Source organism: Ostrinia nubilalis, chromosome 20 (assembly GCF_963855985.1).
Source record: "Ostrinia nubilalis chromosome 20, ilOstNubi1.1, whole genome shotgun sequence".
Lineage (NCBI taxonomy): Eukaryota > Metazoa > Arthropoda > Insecta > Lepidoptera > Crambidae > Ostrinia > Ostrinia nubilalis.
In genome coordinates, this window is record NC_087107.1 from 9305375 (window position 1) to 9324297 (window position 18923).

At 44.9% G+C, this 18923-nt stretch overlaps 1 protein-coding gene across 1 annotated transcript in view; it reads left to right on the top strand.

The window, feature by feature from the left end:
• The window catches only part of LOC135081888 (uncharacterized), a 63639-nt gene that overhangs the window by 29763 nt on the left and 14953 nt on the right, over nucleotides 1–18923 (top strand). Inside the window, exons 3-24 of the mRNA XM_063976671.1 lie at nucleotides 2594–2769; nucleotides 3197–3384; nucleotides 3847–4116; nucleotides 4475–4648; nucleotides 4690–4836; nucleotides 4907–5002; nucleotides 5045–5185; nucleotides 5293–5694; nucleotides 6288–6434; nucleotides 7604–7673; nucleotides 8048–8198; nucleotides 8871–9003; nucleotides 10708–10851; nucleotides 11294–11466; nucleotides 12324–12495; nucleotides 12543–12760; nucleotides 13247–13361; nucleotides 13865–14143; nucleotides 14650–14802; nucleotides 15262–15501; nucleotides 17083–17299; nucleotides 18174–18354. Coding sequence (XP_063832741.1) covers nucleotides 2594–2769; nucleotides 3197–3384; nucleotides 3847–4116; nucleotides 4475–4648; nucleotides 4690–4836; nucleotides 4907–5002; nucleotides 5045–5185; nucleotides 5293–5694; nucleotides 6288–6434; nucleotides 7604–7673; nucleotides 8048–8198; nucleotides 8871–9003; nucleotides 10708–10851; nucleotides 11294–11466; nucleotides 12324–12495; nucleotides 12543–12760; nucleotides 13247–13361; nucleotides 13865–14143; nucleotides 14650–14802; nucleotides 15262–15501; nucleotides 17083–17299; nucleotides 18174–18354 — 3987 coding nt within the window. The remainder of the gene's footprint in view (nucleotides 1–2593; nucleotides 2770–3196; nucleotides 3385–3846; nucleotides 4117–4474; nucleotides 4649–4689; nucleotides 4837–4906; nucleotides 5003–5044; nucleotides 5186–5292; nucleotides 5695–6287; nucleotides 6435–7603; nucleotides 7674–8047; nucleotides 8199–8870; nucleotides 9004–10707; nucleotides 10852–11293; nucleotides 11467–12323; nucleotides 12496–12542; nucleotides 12761–13246; nucleotides 13362–13864; nucleotides 14144–14649; nucleotides 14803–15261; nucleotides 15502–17082; nucleotides 17300–18173; nucleotides 18355–18923) is intronic.

Genomic DNA, 18923 nt, shown 5'->3' on the forward strand with positions numbered 1-18923 from the left:
CTTCACTGAATTTAGAAGTTCGAGAATTGTTTAGCGAGACTAATGACCTTAATACGTGGTTATTTATTTTGTTCATAACTCTTTTGTGCTCTAATAAAACGTTTGACAAACATTATTTATTATTCTTTGCCATTAATTTTGCGCAGACACGCAAATATTTATGGATTGTGCGTGAGTCGCTTTGACTTTTCCTTTTCGCGGTTTCATGTCCACAGTCAAATTTATGTTTGCTAAAAGCTAGTTGGGAAAACGCATTCACCATTACCATCTGTCTTCAGTCAGGGAGTGCCACAGATCGCGTGAGAACCGAGGAATACTAGTAATGAAGAAAAGCACATCGGATTATACATTTTAGTGGCAAAACCACCCCTATTCCAACGGAATAACAGCCACAGTTTAAGCTTGATGTGCAGACCATACTTAGACTGCGCAAGCTTCGTTTATTGACGGACTTTTATCAATCGACTTAATGAATGAGCAGTTCGTGGATGTAAAAGGGAAAACGAACTTGAAACTTAATGAGGCCTTTTAGTGAAGCTATCTCTGGAAAAGTTTACGACCATTATCGCGGAATAAATTAACATTAGGTACCTACGAATAGAAAATAAGTTGTTATTTGAAGAGATTTACAAGTAGGTAGGTAGACAAACTTGACCTTCACGGTTGGGTTTTTATTGGCGGTCAAGCTGTAAATCCTGGCTACACTACACAGGAGTTGCAGCGGTGGGAACGAGAGGTGGAAATAGTCCCGTAAATAGGTAGACAATTTAAGATAACTTTTTGTGACGCTTCCTTTAAAATGTTGTTTTGACGCACCGCTGTGTAACAAATGGCACAGTTTGGGGTTCACAACACAACCATAAATTCCAATTTACACATTTCATAAATATTCAAAAGCTAAGTATATCATTAGTTCCTTAAATGGCAAACAAAACATGGTCGCAATGTATCGTAATACAAATTTACTGTCTCCTCAACAGACTCACAACGAATCAAGTGGGTCATAAAACCAACTACAACAATCTCAATATCCTTAGGCGGTTCGTTAATTATTCAAATCTGAGTTAGCCACGACAACAAAAGTTATTTATTATGCTTTTGGAAGGCTTTTGGTCTTCTAAAAGCTGTATCGAAATCTGCATCATTCGGGTCAACTATGAAATGTCTTGTCTCATCAGGTAACGAACTAGGTACTTTGAGAAGCATACAATTTTAAACAATGTTCTTTACTCGGTTATTGTCTTTTATTATCGTTTATTTTATCTGTTCCACATATTTTATTTTTCTTTCAGTTACTTTAAATTTATTTTCCCCAACTTCCTCGTTGATTTTTTCTTTTGTTCTACCAATATCCACTTTGATTGTCTGGATTTTAATTAGGCTAGTTTGACGCACGCTAACAGCTTAATTAAACACAGGCTTTGTTTCATGACTGTCATTGATCCGCATTTTGACAATGTTACTTATTAAATTCCAACCTTGGAAGCACAAAACATGTCCAAACAAGTTTGTTCGTATATTCTCCACGCTTGAGCGAGCCTTCTTGTGCTCCTGTACAATGTTCGAACATAATGATGAGTTAGAAAATATAGAGCCACAATCTTCTACAATTCTGTATTGTTTTTATCAATGGAAGATTTGAAGGGCAGGAACGAAATGTCTATTTGTTATGTCTAGGATCTCATTAAGAATGAAGTTTATGGCACAGGTATTGAGGTTACAAATGCCTTGATTCCCTTAACTAAGTACGTCTTTGTTTTGTTATTTGTCTACATTGTTTTCTTTTTCTTGATTATGTATCTACTATTTACAGCTAATAAACTGTTTATGATCATTAATTTAATGTATGTTTCTCAATTTCTTTCTGCGTCATCATCTGCCTGGTTTTTTTATTAGGCAATGACGGCATTTTATGATATTTAAACCTTTTATTACTTCTGTACGTTATGTTTTCCTTAATCTTTAACGCATTCCCAAGTAGTACTTGTAAAGAACCTGCAATTATTGCATTAGTACCAGGTCAGGCTTTCTCAAGTATGCGCGTAATGTCTTTAGCGGATTCTAGGTCATGTATTTACTCCGTGACATCTTTTTCTGCACGAGTGAGTTCAATTACACACGGTACATGGGTTTCTTCGTACGTAATAGAAGTATCACAGTAAACAAACGTTTGTTTTTGAGATCATTTCCTGGAAAGATACGTAGATAAACGTTAAAGCCATTTTATAAAGTACGATCTTTATTAAAAAGTTCAGAATCCGAAAAATCACAAAATTCAACAACATCTAAGCTTTGATTTCTGCGAGAGACGGGTATTCTGCATAATTATTACGGTCTAGCAAGTGTAATTGAATTAAAGAGTGCAAGTCCTATAATTGGATTTTCCCATAGTTTACACCTTTAAAGAATATGAATGGGAAAATCGCCTCACTATGAAAACATTGAAATTGAATCATTCAATCATTGAAGTCATGGATCTCTCACTTATGGATTGGAATTCTTTACCAAAAGCCTTTTAAGCATATCACATAAAAATGTCTTGTATTTTGATAGTCTGGATTCAATTCTTACCATGAAATATTTTCTTCCACAGACAGCCGAACGCAGCGCTGGCTGGGAAACGCACAGGGTACGCCTGAACAGGGTGCCAGGGTACGGTTTCGGGATCGCCGTGTCTGGTGGGAGGGATAACCCCCACTTCGCCAGCGGTGACCCGTCGATAGCCGTGTCTGATGTGCTCAGAGGAGGGCCAGCTGAAGACAAATTACAGTGAGTGTTTTATTCTGGTTTATTCTTAAGATAGTAATGGTAGTAAACTTGCTGAGAGAATTTGATCATTACTTATTTATTTACTTTTTAATGCACACGGAAAGGTGTGTGGAGGACTTAATTCCAGAAATGTCTGCTTGTCAACCATTGGACAAACAATTTACTAACAACCACGTGATTTTTCAAATAATCCCGACCAGACAATAGTACCTTAGCGTTATGTAGGCAGTAGGTACTAGCCAGGTTCTTCCAAATTTAAAGAGTAAGGCCCTTGCCACACTGGCGGATTATAAGCGGTTTCGGTGCGGTGCAGCTCACTGAGAGACAACCTATTTCCCATCTTAATGTAAATTAAGTACAATAATTATTTTACTCAATTATCCAAGTCGTCTTTAAAAAGATAATTTAACTCCTTCTCCTATTCCAGAGTAAACGACAGGATAGTGTCCGTGAACGGTGTCCCCCTAGAGAATGTGGAGTACGCGCGGGCAGTACAAGTGTTACGAGACTCCGGCGCGGCGGTCGCTCTCGTGGTCAAGCGGCGAGCGCCCGCGCCGCCGCCCACCGCGCCTACCACCATCAAGCTGGCGCTGACGAGGAACGGGAAGAAGGAAGGTCAGTCCCAAACACGTCCACAACTGGATAAAGGCCTCCAGGATTACCACCACGACCTTTTCGAGTTCTTTTCGATTTCGAGTTCTGCGCATCCAGGGGCTTCCGGGACCTTCACTCCTATCAAACTGGTCTTGAAGAGGAAAGGGAAGAAGGAAGGTCAGTCTCTCTTATCGATTCTACCAAAGACGTCAACTGGACAAAGGCTTCCCTCAAGGATTTCCACAACGACCAGTACGCATCCAGGAGCTTCAGAAACTTTCGCTTCGTCGGTCATCACATGCTACTGTTGCCATGACAATAGAAGAATGTTAAAAATATTGGTACCTATTTCAAGTTCTTTTTACAGCTGCTTGAGATTTCTTTACCTTTCTCTACTTCCAGCATGTTCAAGCTGCTTGGCGGTAATTTCGAGAAGTGATCTGATGTTCTCAATTAAAATTAAATATTTTCCTCTCTTTCCAGACTTCGGAATCGTCCTAGGCTGCAAGCTGTACGTGAAAGAGCTCACCATGCGAGCTCGGGAGCAGTTAAACCAAGCCGGGCAAGGTCTCTGCGAAGGAGACGTGGTGACGAAGATCAACAACAGCCCCGTCACCGACGCCATGACCCTGAAGGAAGCCAGGAAACTTATAGAGTCCTGTAAAGACAGGCTTAACCTGGTCATAACTAGAGAATTGATCAGGGAAGAAACGGTGACGAATGGGAATTATCAGAACAACTACAATAGTTTAGGTACGTAAAGTGGTAAAGTTGTTATAGTTTTTGAATTACCTATGTGTATCAATAATGATTTACAGATTCAACTTCTCTATTTCTATTTCAATTTCTATCTATATCTCACAATAAATGCCATGCAAGTAACTTCTTTTTACTAAAGACAAATTCAATAAGTTTCTTCTTCTTCTTCTTCCTCGGTCCCTTACTGATGAGGATCGCGACCACAGAATAGTGTTCCTCCACAAACTGCGGTCATAAGCTGTGTGGACCGCACGATGAAAGCTTGTATCCTGCCCCGAGCACGTCTGCCTGTCTGTCAATAAGTTGAAGGATCTTTAATTCTTGGAATTCAATGTATACCTTCATCTTACAGAAGCGACACCCCATAACCAGTACTCAGGCGGGGAACAGATCTCATCAGCGTACTCAAGCAGTGGCCAAAACTTGTACGTCGCCGCGCCCGTCAGAGGTAGCGAGGGCAGACGAGGGCCCATGTCGCATGAGGGCCACGACCAGCCGCCTAGACCACCGCCTCCTAGGAACGAAGGTAATACTCTTAGAAGCAACCCCCCATGCAACATATTATAGGGGAAGCAAACACGAAATCTGCGTGCTTAAGCAGTGATCAGAACTTGTACGTCTCCGCGCCTGTTAGAGACAGTGAGGGCAGACGAGGGCCCATGTCGCATGAGGGCCACGACCAGCCGCCTAGACCGCCGCCTCCTAGGAACGAAGGTAATATTCTTGGAAGCAACCCCATGCTATTTATACAGGAGAATCAAACAGGAGAAGTGTTCTCAAGCAGTGGTCAGAACTTATACGTCGCCGCGCCGGTCAGAGGCAGCGAGGGCAGACGAGGGCCACAACCAGCCGCCTAGACCGCCGCCTCCTAGGAACGAAGGTAATACTCTTAGAAGTAACCCTATGTGAGATACGAGGGAAGCAAACAGGAGATCTGCGTGCTTAAGCAGTGGTCAGAACCTATACGTCGCTGCTCCTGTTAGAGGCAGCGAGGGCAGACGAGGGCCCATGTCGCATGAGGGCCACGACCAGCCGCCTAGACCGCCGCCTCCTAGGAACGAAGGTAATATTCTTAAAAGCAACCCCATGCTGTTTATACAGGAGAATCAAACAGGAGATAAGTGTTTACAAACAGTGGTCAGAACCTATAGGTCGCTGCTCCTGTTAGAGGCAGCGAGGGGAGACGAGGGCCCATGTCGCATGAGGGCCACGACCAGCCGCCTAGACCGCCGCCTTCTAGGAACGAAGGTAATACTCTCTCTCTCAAACAGATCCCATCAGGCAGTGGTCAGAACCTATACGTCGCCGCGCCTGTCAGAGGCAGCGAGGGCAGACGAGGGCCCATGTCGCATGAGGGCCACGACCAGCCGCCTAGACCGCCGAACGAAGGTAATATTCTTGGAAGCAACACCATGCAACATATAGGGGAAGCAATTAGGAGATCAGCGTGCTCAAGCAGTGGTCAGAACCTATATGTCGCTGCTCCTGTTAGAGGCAGCGAGGGCAGACGAGGGCCCATGTCGCACGAGGGCCACGACCAGCCGCCTAGACCGCCGCCTCCTAGGAACGAAGGTAATATTCTTGGAAGCAACACCATGCAACATATAGGGGAAGCAAATCAGAGTTAGCGTACTCAAGCAGTGGTCCTTATACGTCGCCGCGCCCGTCAGAGGTAGCGAGGGCAGACGAGGGCCCATGTCGCATGAGGGCCACGACCAGCCGCCTAGACCGCCGCCTTCTAGGAACGAAGGTAATATTCTTAAAAGCAACCCCTTGCTACATATACAGGGGAGGCAAACAGGAGATAAGTGTTTTCAAGCAGTGGTCAGAACTCAGAACCTATAGGTCGCTGCTCCTGTCAGAGGCAGCGAGGACAGACGAGGGCCCATGTCGCATGAGGGCCACGACCAGCCGCCTAGACCGCCGCCTCCTAGGAACGAAGGTAATACTCTTAGAAACAACCCCATGCTATTTATACAGTTGAATCAAACAGGAGATAAGTGTTTTCAAGCAGTGGTCAGAACCTATACGTCGCTGCTCCTGTTAGAGGCAGCGAGGGCAGACGAGGGCCCATGTGGCATGAGGGCCACGACCAGCCGCCAAGACCGCCGCCTCCTAGGAACGAAGGTAGTACTCTTAGAAGCAACCCCATGCAACATATACAGGGGAGGCAAACAGGAGATCTGCGTGCTTAAGCAGTGGTCAGAACCTATACGTCGCTGCTCCTGTTAGAGGCAGCGAGGGCAGACGAGGGCCCATGTCGCATGAGGGCAACGATCAGCCGCCTAGACCGCCGCCTCCTAGGAACGAAGGTAATATTTTTAGAAGCATGTGACGACTTGTGAGAACTTTATTTATGTCACCATGTCACATAAGCAGCATCAGTTTGTACACTTTTTAAAGTTAAATAATAGGTAATCTGCTCAAGGCATTCAACATCATGATGATGCATCAAATCTATCTCACATAGGTTTTATTTTAGTTGACAAGGACATTATGCCATCAACAAGGCGACTACTCGTAACAATCAATTTTACCATTTTGCTTGTTAGCAAGAATGTGCTACTCATACTCATAATAATAATTCCATTTTGCATTCCTCTATTCTAGTGTTATGATAATTATGTAAGTTAGGAAGTCTAATGGGACTTTATTGTCTTAGAATCTTTTAACCGCCTCTGTGGTCTAGTGGTTAGACCACCTGCTTAAGACGCAGAGGTCCCGGGTTCGATTCCCAGTGGGGGCAGAATTTTCTGTTCGGTTTGGTTGGTGGTAGGGCTTGTTCCAAGTCCGCCTGGCTAGCTACCACCATCTTACCTAAGTCTGGCACCATAACAACAATGTAAAGAGCATTGTTGTGTTCCGGCAGTTAGAGGTAAGATAGCCAGTTCCTCCGTGGTTGAGGATTCCGGGTGAAGCTCGCTTCCACCTTCGGCCTGATCATCACTTACCATCAGGTGAGATACAGGCCAAGAGCTTCCTCGTTGTGGATAAAAAAAAAGGAAATTCAAAGATTTTCTTGAGATGTAACGGAATTAAAACTACATTCAAGTCAGTCAAAATTGTTTAATAGATTTTCTCAAATAACGTTACACTTGATGACTTTCCTAAAATCCGGTAAGTATCATCACTTCGTCAAATTCTTGTGCTTTCACACTTGCCTGTTACTCAATCGCACATTCTTGATACGCATTAGTCAGCTGTTAACGAGTAATAATCTCTAGTTGCTGTGAAAATGTACTACCGTTACATAAATAGGTACATACGTTATTTTAATTAACTTTACTGCTTTGTTTGATTTAGAATCATTGGTTACATTACTTTTCTTAAAAATAAAATGTAAAACATCGTTAATTGGACAATATTAAGCTTAGATTTCAGAACATATCAAAGTTGTAAAGGAAAACAAAAGATAATCTAAGTACGTGAAAGAATTTTTCGTGGAGAAGTAATTAAAAGATCTATTTTTCTTTTGTCTTAGCAGATTATTATAGCAGCAGAAGACAGCTGTTTGAAGAAGATGCGATGGGAACACAAAGGAATAAACCACCGTACGTACAGCATTTATTATCGTGTTTTTTTTCTGATACTTCTTATGATTGACCTGCTTTTGATGGCCTTACTGGTTAGACATTTTTTATGCAGAACAAAGCAGGTATTTGACTGCACTCACATCTGGTGTTTAGTGAGATGCAGTCTAGGATTCCTGCCCTGTAAATGCCTATTCACTCTCGCCTTGAAGAGGCCCGGATTATAGTGTTCGGGAAAGAAAGACAGCAGCAGGCAGAGAATTCCAGTCCCTAGCTGTTCGCAATCTTTGTTCAGTCATCAATATAGTAGTTATTGCTTTACATAGCTTTGTATTTACAAAAACAATTTTATCAGCGGATCTTTGAATTACAACTTAAGTTAATATTTTTTACAGAAGCGAGCCAAGGTTAATCAGTTTCCAAAAAGAGGGTTCAGTTGGCCTCAGACTTTGCGGAGGGAATAGGTCTGGAGTCTTTGTATCAGGGGTGCAGCCCACCAGTCCAGCGGCGTTGCAAGGGTTACAGCCGGCTGATAAAATTCTCAAGGTAAGGATAGTATTGTTTCCGGGAAATAGTGTACCTACAAAGAGTTTTACCGTTTGAATTTGCTAGTTCTCGAAGGCATTAGTTGGCGCCACTGGCGAGTAATTACATAATCTTCCTACCGCTTCGGCCCTAACCAGTTGTCCTTGCTATTTTACCCACTAGCGAGTGAGAGGATCTTACTTTACAGTGACGCCAACTCGGTTAGTCCAAATGTGATTCCTTCTAAAGTCTGGTCGCGGAGCACGTAGAATTTTGTCCAATGACCCCAAGCTACCTATCCTTATCGCTCGCCCGTAATTATATTGCTGTCGCGCTCGCACACAAAATTCTACGTGGTCGCAGACCAGACTATACCACTGGTCAACGTCTTGCCACGCATTGCTTAACTTAGCATTTCTCATGTCAACTAAGTACCTCTAACACAGTTCCCTCTAACAGCGTATTACACTTGAAAATTTCGACTGGTTCAGCCAGTGTCTAAACAGTTCCCTTTATTTTGTTCCCTTTATTTTGTTTAGTTTTATTTAGCGCTCCTTGAGTTCCTTGATGGCCCCTGATTTGATAGGCCCAATATATTCCCTAGGCCAGGGGAGACATGATTACTTACCCACTTAAGTTCTTTTGTCTCCCAGCTGTCTCCTGTTAATCTTTTAACCGTTAAATTATTCTCAGGTAAACGACATGGAAATGAAAGGCGTGACGCGGGAAGAGGCAGTGCTATTCCTGCTGAGCTTGCAAGAGCGGATCGACTTGATCGTGCAGCAGTCGCCTGAAGAGTACAACGCGGTAGCCAGCGGGCAGATGCGTGAGTAGACCTTATTAATTTTAAAATAGGGGTCATTTTGCAATAAGATGCGTAGGCTCATGTGTAAGCCTAGGCGCAGACCACCGATTTTTAGTTGGCCGATAGTTGGGTCGGGCCGTTCAGATCGGGTCCCATACGAAGTGGCGAAGGTCGATTTAGCGAAGTACCAGGCCTGTTCATCTCCGCGAGTTTACATCGAAAACAAAACACGCACGATGGCCCACCTACAGGATACTATTCGACAAGGCCTCACATACGAGCGAACATTGACTCACGCACGCGTATTCTTGTGTATGATGGAAGAAAATAAACAAAATGGTGTACTAAATACTGTGCAGTATTTAACTGCCTAAATAATAATAAAAAAAACACAGTGTACTTTTTTAAGTTGCCTCAAGACATTGAGAGGTAAATAAGTAGTTAATATTATTCATGATAATTCATGCCAAATCATGTATTTCCTCCGCCATTTTCCGCAGTTTGGCACCTCACGTCACATCATTTTACCGAAGTCAGCCCTATAGCTTCGGCGCAGTGCCGATCACTGACGTTTGTCAACAAAATGGTGCTTGACTCTTGAGACAGGCTAAATTACACCATATTGTTAATGACATTGAGCATACATTTTTTTAAATACCTTCGCGAAGTAACACTTCTGTACGTAGTACTTATTATTATTCTGTGGTAAGACCCACCTGCTTCAGATGCAGAGGTCCCGAGTTCGATTCCCAGTGGGGGCAGATTTTTCTGTTCGGTTTGGTTGGTGGTAGGGCTTATTCTAAGTCCGCCTGGCTAGCTACCACCATCTTACCTAAGTCTGTCGCCATAACAACAATGTTAACTGCGTTATTGTGTTCCGGCAGTTAGAGGTAAGATAGCCAATTCCTCCGTGGTTGAGGATTCCGGGTGAAGCTCGCTTCCACCTTCGGCCTGATCATCACTTACCATCAGGTGAGATACAGGCCAAGAGCTTCCTCGTTGTGGATAAAAAAAAAACATACACTGATTTGGTATCGGCCGATTCTTCATACATCTCGCCCAACTATCGGCCAACTAAAAGTCCGTGGTCTGCGCCTAGGCTAAGTAAGTATAACGTGCAAAATAATAGTATGTCAGTAGCATATTATTATATCTTTAGACCTCCTTTATATCCGGGTAAATAAGACCTAATTTACTCACTTCGTTGAACATGTGATTGATTGGTATAATAATAGTGAATGGAAACTGTTCGAATGTGGTCCAAACCGTCATTGTTAATTACTATAAAAATACTTGTTTATCCGTGTGTTGTTCTATTAATATTAATTACATTAATATAATCTTCTATTAATTACATTGTACTAATTTCATTTTTATTACTAAAGCCTGGTCCGTGAGCACGCCCGTATTCACAAACATTACTATGTGGTCTCACAGTGCGCGTCGACGCACAGGGTCACACACGAACCAATCACATAGCTTTATTCAACGCTGTGCGTTCGATTTTCTGCTTCACATGAACAAGTTTGTGAATACGGGTGTTAAATCGGTGTCCTTTTAAACACACTTTATTTATAAACTTAAAATTTTTATTTTCCTTTTCAATACAGACGACAGTAAATCAGAATTTTTTCTTGCAAAATAGAGCTTATTTCAATTAATATTAGGAGTATTCCTTACTGCTATAGTCATTCAATAACTGACCATTTAATGCTTGTGTTCCAGCCGGCGACTCGTTCCACATAAAGACGCACTTCCACTACACGGAGCCGACGGACGGCGAGATGTCGTTCCGATGCGGCGACGTGTTTCACGTTGTGGACACGCTACATAACGGAACAGTTGGCGCTTGGCAGGTCTACAGGATAGGTACGATTATCATCATCATTAATATCACTAACATCATCATTATTTTCATCACTACCATCATCACCACCACAATCATTAACATATACCTTCAAACGGTAAAATACAACATAATCATCAGATCATTTATTTGGTCTTCACTGCAGGAGCACGACTTGCTCTAATTTCCCAAAGGCTGGCTAGACGGGTTGTTAAGGCCTGATGTTTGCATAGTCCCTTGGGTGCCTTTCACGACATCTACTGGAAGAGTGAGGATGGAAGGCCAGCATCTTAATTGATAGAAACTGATGACTATTGCGATTTGAGATAAGATAGCATGGTGGATGTCAAAAAACCGATATAAGCGTCAGTTTTTCTTAATTTTCAGATTTGATGCCTCGGCGGTACCAAAATAACTGTCTCAATAATAAACTCAAAATTATTGTTTAACTCCTTTTCCATCCAGGTCGTAACAACCAAGAGGTGCAAAAAGGCACGATCCCCAACAAAGCAAGAGCCGAAGAATTGGCCACGGCACAATTCAACGCGACCAAGAAAGAGATGTCAGGCAACGATGGAAAACACAACTTCTTCCGACGCCGACGGTCTACGCATCGACGAAGCAAGAGTTTGGGCAAGGTGAGGGGAATTGGGCGATTGAAATCATTCATCGATGATTTCAGAGCATCCTACTTCTTTAAGAAACACTGAATGTTACGTAATTAATTTACTATTTAACATTAATTGATATACAAACTCTTGGTCAAGGTACTCATATCTTGATTTATGAGTTGCTTGGTATTAATGTGTGGTGCAACGGTTAGAGGGTTGGACTTTATCAATTCGAGAGGTTTTAGGTACCCAAATAACCACCAGATGAACTACTACCACTACTCACTCTTTTTGGGAGAGTATAATGTAGGCTTTAATCCTGATTTATTAATTTTTTTGTAAGTAGGCTTTTAAAAAGCACTTTAAGGCCTCAGCCGCGAATTCAGCGGGCAGCGGGGCGGCGGCGGTAGCAGCGCGGGAGCGGCAGGATCTTATGCGTAAAATCAAATAGACCGGTTCTCGAAAACAGCGGCGCGGGAGCGGGCACCGAGCGGGCAGCGCACTCCTTCTTTTGCCCACAATAAATCGAGCGTTAGGAATAAATTTGAATCGAAATAAAATTGTCGCCGTTGTTCAGACATTTCGTTTGCGAATAAAAACAAATATATCGACAACACAACCCCGAACATAACACTTCGCCGCTAAAGCGCCGCGCGAGCTGCCCGCTTGTTTCGAGAACGGGTCTGCGTTGCCCGCCCCGCTCCCGCGCCGTTGCCGCTCCCGCCCCGCTGCCCGCTCAATTCGAGCCTGAGGCCTTACACGTCCTAGCCTACTACTGCTTCACGACAATGGGTCAGTGCTGAGTAGTTTTTTTTATTGTATCGGCCACTAGGAAAGTTATGGTGTATTTTGTAAACATTTTGACGATTTTCATTCTATTCCAGGAACACTGGGACGAAGTGGTCCTATCAGACAGCATCAGCAAGTTCCCAGCGTACGAACGCGTGGTTCTGAAGCAGCCGGGCTTCGTGCGGCCTGCCATAGTGCTGGGCGCGGTGGCTGACATCGCGCGGGAGCGGCTCCTCAACGAGAGCCCGGACCAGTTCGCCTCGCCTAGTGAGTGTAGCCACAGAATAATAACAAGTGGTGTAGCGCGGTGTCAGACGTCCTGCTGCCGTGTCAGCTGTGTCAGGTCCTATCACAGCATCTGGTGCCGAAGCAGCCGGGCTTCGTGTGGCCTGCCATAGTGCTGGGCGCGGTGGCGGATATCGCGCGGGAGCGGCTCCTCAACGAGAGCCCGGACCAGTTCGCCTCGCCTAGTGAGTGTAGTCCAAAAGACCAGTGCCTGAAGACGAAAGTCTACAACCAATGTGTGTTACCAGTGATAACTTATGGCTCGGAAACGTGGCCTCTCACTATAGGCCTTATACAGAATCTCAAAGTTGCATAGCGTGCTATGGAGACGGCTATGCTTGGTGTTTCTTTGCGAGATCGAATCAGAAATGAGGAAATCCGTTAATGAACTAAAGTCGCTGACACAGCCCGACGGATTAGCAAGCTGAAGTGGCAATAGGCAGGGCACATAGTACGCAGAACTGACGGCCGATGGGGCAGCAAGGTTCTGGAATGGAGGCCGCGTACCGGAAAGCGCAGCGTGGGACGTCCACCTACAAGGTGGACCGACGACATCGTAAAGGTAGTAGGGAAGCGCTGGACGCAGGCCCCTACCAATCGATCAACATGGAAAGCATTAGGGGAGACCTATGTTCAGCAGTGGACGTCCTATGGCTGAAATGATGATGATGATGAGTGAGTGTAACGTGTGTCAGACGTCCTGCTGCGTCAGCTGTGTTAGGTCCCATCACAGCATCTGGTGCCGAAGCAGCCGGGCTTCGTGCGGCCTGCCATAGTGCTGGGCGCGGTGGCGGACATCGCGCGGGAGCGGCTCCTCAACGAGAGCCCGGACCAGTTCGCCTCGCCTAGTGAGTGTAGCCACAGAATAATAATAAGTACTACGTGCAGAAGATTTTCTTCGCAATGGTATTTAAAAAAATGTATGCTTAATGTCGTTAACAATATGGTGTAATTTAGCTTGTCTCAATAGTCGAGCACCATTTTGTTGACAAACGTCAGTGTTCGGTACTGCGCCGAAGCCATAGGGCTGACTTCGGTAAAATGATGTGTGACGTGAGGTGCCAAACTACGGAAAATGGCGGAGTAAATACATGATTAAGCATAAATTATATTTTGTGTTTCTATTATTATTCGGGCAGTTAAAAAATACTGCACAGTATTAATTACACCACCGATTTTACATATAGTTTATTGTCTTTACAATGCAAATGGGTGAAGAATACTCGTGCGTGCGTCAATACTCGCTCGTGATTGTCCTGTCGATTAGGTACCTCAGGAGGGGTCGTCGCGCGTGTTTTGTTTTCGATGCAAACTCGCGGAGATGAACAGGCCTGGTGTAGCGCGGTGTCAGACGTCCTGCTGCGTCAGCTGTGTCAGGTCCTATCACAGCATCTGGTGCTGCTGAAGCAGCCGGGCTTCGTGCGGCCTGCCATAGTGCCACAGTTCGCCTCGCCTAGTGAGTGTAGCGTGGTGTCAGACGTCCTGCTGCGTCAGCTGTGTCAGGTCCTATCACAGCATCTGGTGCCGAAGCAGCCGGGCTTCGTGCGGCCTGCCATAGTGCTGGGCGCGGTGGCTGACATCGCGCGGGAGCGGCTCCTCAACGAGAGCCCGGACCAGTTCGCCTCGCCTAGTGAGTGTAGTCCAAAAGACCAGTGCCTGAAGACGAAAGTCTACAATTAATGTGTGCTACCAGCGATAACTTATGGCTCGGAAACGTGGCCTCTCACTATAGGCCTTATACAGAAGCTCAAAGTTGCATAGCGTGCTATGGAGAGGGCTATGCTTGGTGTTTCTTTGATCGAATCAGAAATGAGGAAATCCGTAAACGAACTAAAGTCGCTGACATAGCCCGACGGATGAGCAAGCTGAAGTGGCAATGGGCAGGGCACATAGTACGTAGAACTGACGGCCGATGGGGCAGCAAGGTTCTGGAATGGAGGCCGCGTACCGGAAAACGCAGCGTGGGAGGTCCACCTACAAGGTGGACCGACGACATCGTAAAGGTAGCAGGGAAGCGCTGGATGCAAGCCGCTACCAATCGATCAACATGGAAAGCATTAGGGGAGGCCTATGTTCAGCAGTGGACGTCCTATGGCTGAAATGATGATGATGATGAGTGAGTGTAGCGTGTGTCAGACGTCCTGCCGCGTCAGTTGTGTCAGGTCCCATCACAGTATCTGGTGCCGAAGCAGCCGGGCTTCGTGCGGCCTGCCATAGTGCTGGGCGCGGTAGCTGATATCGCGCGGGAGCGGCTCCTCAACGAGAGCCCGGACCAGTTCGCCTCGCCTAGTGAGTGTAGCCACAGAATAATACAAAGTACTACCACAGAATACCATATATATACATACCATAATAATAAGTACTACGTACAGAAGTTTTACTTCGCGAAGGTATTTAAAAAAATGTATGCTTAATGTCGTTAACAATATGGTGTAATTTAGTTTGTCTCAATAGTCGAGCACCGTTTTGTTGACAAACGTCAGTGTTCGGTACTGCGCCGAAGCCATAGGGCTGACTTCGGTAAATTGATGTGTGACGTGAGGTGCCAAACTACGGAAAATGGCGGAGTAAATACATGATTAAGTATTAATTATATTTTGTTTCTATTTTATTCTTCGGGCAGTTAAAAAATACTGCACAGTATTAATTACACCACCGATTTTACATATTTATTGTCTTTACAATGCAAATGGGTGAAGAATACACGTGCGTGCGTCAATACTCGCTCGTGATTGTCCTGTCGATTAGGTACCTCAGGAGGGGTCGTCGCGCGTGTTTTGTTTTCGATGCAAACTCGCGGAGATGAACAGGCCTGGAGTAGCGCGGTGTCAGACGTCCTGCTGCCGTGTCAGCTGTGTCAGGTCCTACCACAGCATTTGGTGCCGAAGCAGCCGGGCTTCGTGCGGCCTGCCATAGTGCTGGGCGCGGTGGCGGACATCGCGCGGGAGCGGCTCCTCAACGAGAGCCCGGACCAGTTCGCCTCGCCTAGTGAGTGTAGCGTGTGTCAGACATCGACCTAAGTGCGATATAGCCATAATCGTGCGCAAGCGGCTCCTTAACCAGTTCGTCTCGCCTAAGCGTAGAATGGTGTCAGACATCATTGTGTCACTCGTGAGTACCTTATTAACGAGAGCCCGGAGCAGTTCGCCTCGCCTAGTGAGTAGCGTGTGTCAGACGTCCTGCTGCCGCGTCAGCTGTGTCAGGTGGTTCTATCACAGCATCGTCTGTGGTGTCAGACATCGTTGCAGTCCAACGAGAGCCCCGACCAGCTCGCCTCGCCTAGTAAGTTTTGAGTGGTGTCAGATATCTTTGTGGGAGCGGTAGCTGACATTACGCGGGAGCGGCTCCTCAACGAGAGCCCGGACCAGTTCGCCTCGTCTAGTGAGTGTAGCGTGTGTCATACGTCCTGCTGCGTCAGCTGTGTCAGGTGGTCCTATCACAGCATCGTACCGTGGTGTCAGACATCGTCTTAAGTACGAGACATAATCATGCGCAAGCGACTCCTTAACCAGTTCGTCTCGCCTAAGCGTAGAATGGTGTCAGACATCATTGTGTCACTCGTGAGTACCTTATTAATGAGAGCCCGGAGCAGTTCGCCTCGCCTAGTGAGTGTAGCGTGTGTCAGACGTCCTGCTGCTGCGTCAGCTGTGTCAGGTGGTCCTATCACAGCATCGTCCGTGGTGTCAGACATCGTTGCAGATATGATGGCTTATGTCAAGCCCGAGTGTTTAATTAATGAGAGCTCCGAGTAGTTCGCCTCGCCTAATAAGTGTATGATGATGTCAGACATCGTCCTAAGTGCCTTTGAGCTGTAAAAATTGTATGCAAGAAGCTCCTTAACGAGAGCCCCGACCAGCTCGCCTCGCCTAGTAAGTTTTGAGTGGTGTCAGATATCTTTGTCGGCGCGGTGGCTGACATCGCGCGGGAGCGGCTCCTCAACGAGAGCCCGGACCAGTTCGCCTCGCCTAGTGAGTGAAGCGTGGTGTCAGACGTCCTGCTGCGTCAGCTGTGTCAGGTGGTCCTATCACAGCATCAGCAAGTGCCCGCGAACGAGCGCGTGGTGCTGAAGCAGCTGGGTTTCGTGCGGTGTAGAGTGGTGTCAGACATCATTATGGGCTCCATGGCTAATATCACCTAATATCACGCGTCAGTGTCTAATTAATAATACATAGCGCCATGTAGTTCGCCTCGCCTATAATAGTAAGTTTTTGTTGGTGTCAGACATTATTTTTGGCGCAGTGGTGACGAGTCCCGAACAGTTTGCGTTGCCCATTAAGTAGTGTAGAATGGGGTTATTCATCGTGGGAAATGGTGGTTCACATCACGAGCAAATATCTTCATAATGAGAGCCTTAAGCTGTTTGCCTCGGCCAGTAAGTGTAGATAAAATGGTGTCAGACATTATGTTCTGGGCGCCAAATGATACTGGATCGCCTTCCCAACATTATTATTGTTGTATGTTGTGTGAATCTTTGCACAGAAGCTAAAATATTCAGAACTAAAAGATGATTCTAAAAACCTCAAAAAAACCGCTAAATTCAGCAATTAAAAACTAAATAATTCTCCCCAGAAATGGACAGCACCCTAGAAGACAGCAAAACCAAATCCGGCGGCATTATTCGTCTGTCCAGCATCAGGAGTATCATGGAGCGAGGGAAGCACGCTCTCCTGGATATCACGCCCAACGCGGTGGACAGACTCAACTACGCACAGTTCTACCCTATAGTGATATTCCTGAAGGCTGACAACAAGCATATTATTAAGCAGTTGAGAGCTGGCTTGCCTAAGTAAGTCATTTTGGATCTTGTTATGCATAAAGGTAGCTTATCTATCTAACTTATCAACCTGGAAAGGGATCAAAAGTCAACACGTATCGAAGGCGAAGCGAGGCGTGGCGTTTACGTAAGACCCGCCATACACGGACAGCTCGAGCAGTTAGTCAGTGATCAACATACACGGACCACTCTTGTAGTCAAGAGTCAACAGCTTGAAGCTGCCAGTGATAACTGCTCGAGCAGTTGGTATTAACTGCTAAACAAATCACAAGCGCGCGCGCCGTGGAATGAAGAAAGTGGGCGGAGGTAACTGTGCGAGAGATGTCGACAGCTCGAGCAGTCAGTGTATGGCTGGCGACTGCTTGACCGCACGATGGGCGCTGCTGTAGACCCTGACTGCTTCCGTTCCGTCCGTGTATTGCCGGCCTTAGTTTGCGTTGCAGTACGGATAATACTGACCGCCTCGAGTTGATACGGTTACGATCCGTTTCCGGGTTAATAATGTGCTTCATCCTTCAAAGATTAATTTTATTTTATTTTTATTTGTTCAATAGGACAACAAACAAGATATTAAAACTAACTGTACAACCTTTTTGAACTTAATCTAAGTGCCTTAATTATACGAGTACCGAGTACGTTGCCACGGCATACAATAATCTCAATAGTAGTGGATAGATTCAATCAACTCTTGCACTTAAATTTGAACTTAAAAGGAAAAACGTGTTTTAACTTTTATTCACGAAGATCTTGGCAATTATTTGTTTTATCAAAATCGGTTCAGAATGTTACACAAAATTTAAAAGGCGCTAAAAAGTAAAGAAAATACTTATTATGATAATAATATTTTGTTATACCTGTACATTGCTAACCAGCCATATATCCTCAGATCCGCCCACAAATCGTCCAAGAAGCTTCTAGAACAGTGCCAACACATGGAGCGCGTCTGGGGTCACGTGTTCACCCACACCATAACCCTCAGCGAAGCCAACCAGAACACCTGGTTCAATAAGCTGGAGGAGCTCATTCAGATCACGCAGCAGCAGCAGCTTTGGGTGTCTGAGACCAAGGTCAGTGGGGAAAGTGGGGGTATTTGGAGGTACTTGTGGTGGTGGGATTTAAAGGGGCAGAACAAAGAAATTAAGATCTTTTTTTGTCTTTTATAAAAAAAAGACGATTTGTAAGCACTATTCAATTAATTCAATCAATCATTCTTATCAATTAGTCTTAACACACAGAAATAAAAAAAAAAATCTTTGACTTTGGGAAAATTTAAAAGTGGGTACTGGGTGCATGTGCCCCAATATTATTCTCATGGTGAGCCTACTCGTGAAAACTTAGAAATCTTGATCCATGCAACACCTACGTTACATTGTAGAACGCAATAAATTGATGAAAGCGATATTCGAAAACCTTTCAGTTCTATCAAATTTTTAATTGAAATAACCCTTCAGCTGCAATTTTTTCCAATAGTTTAACAAGACTTTGATTCTTCTTTCTTTGTTCTGGTTCTTTAAAAGTTTATCTAAATGTTAAAAGGTTACTTAAATTATTTGTATAACGATATTCATGTTTAACGTCTATTATAACAGTAAAGCGCATCATGCTTCGAGATGGTTGCTTGGTAAAGGCAAATTGG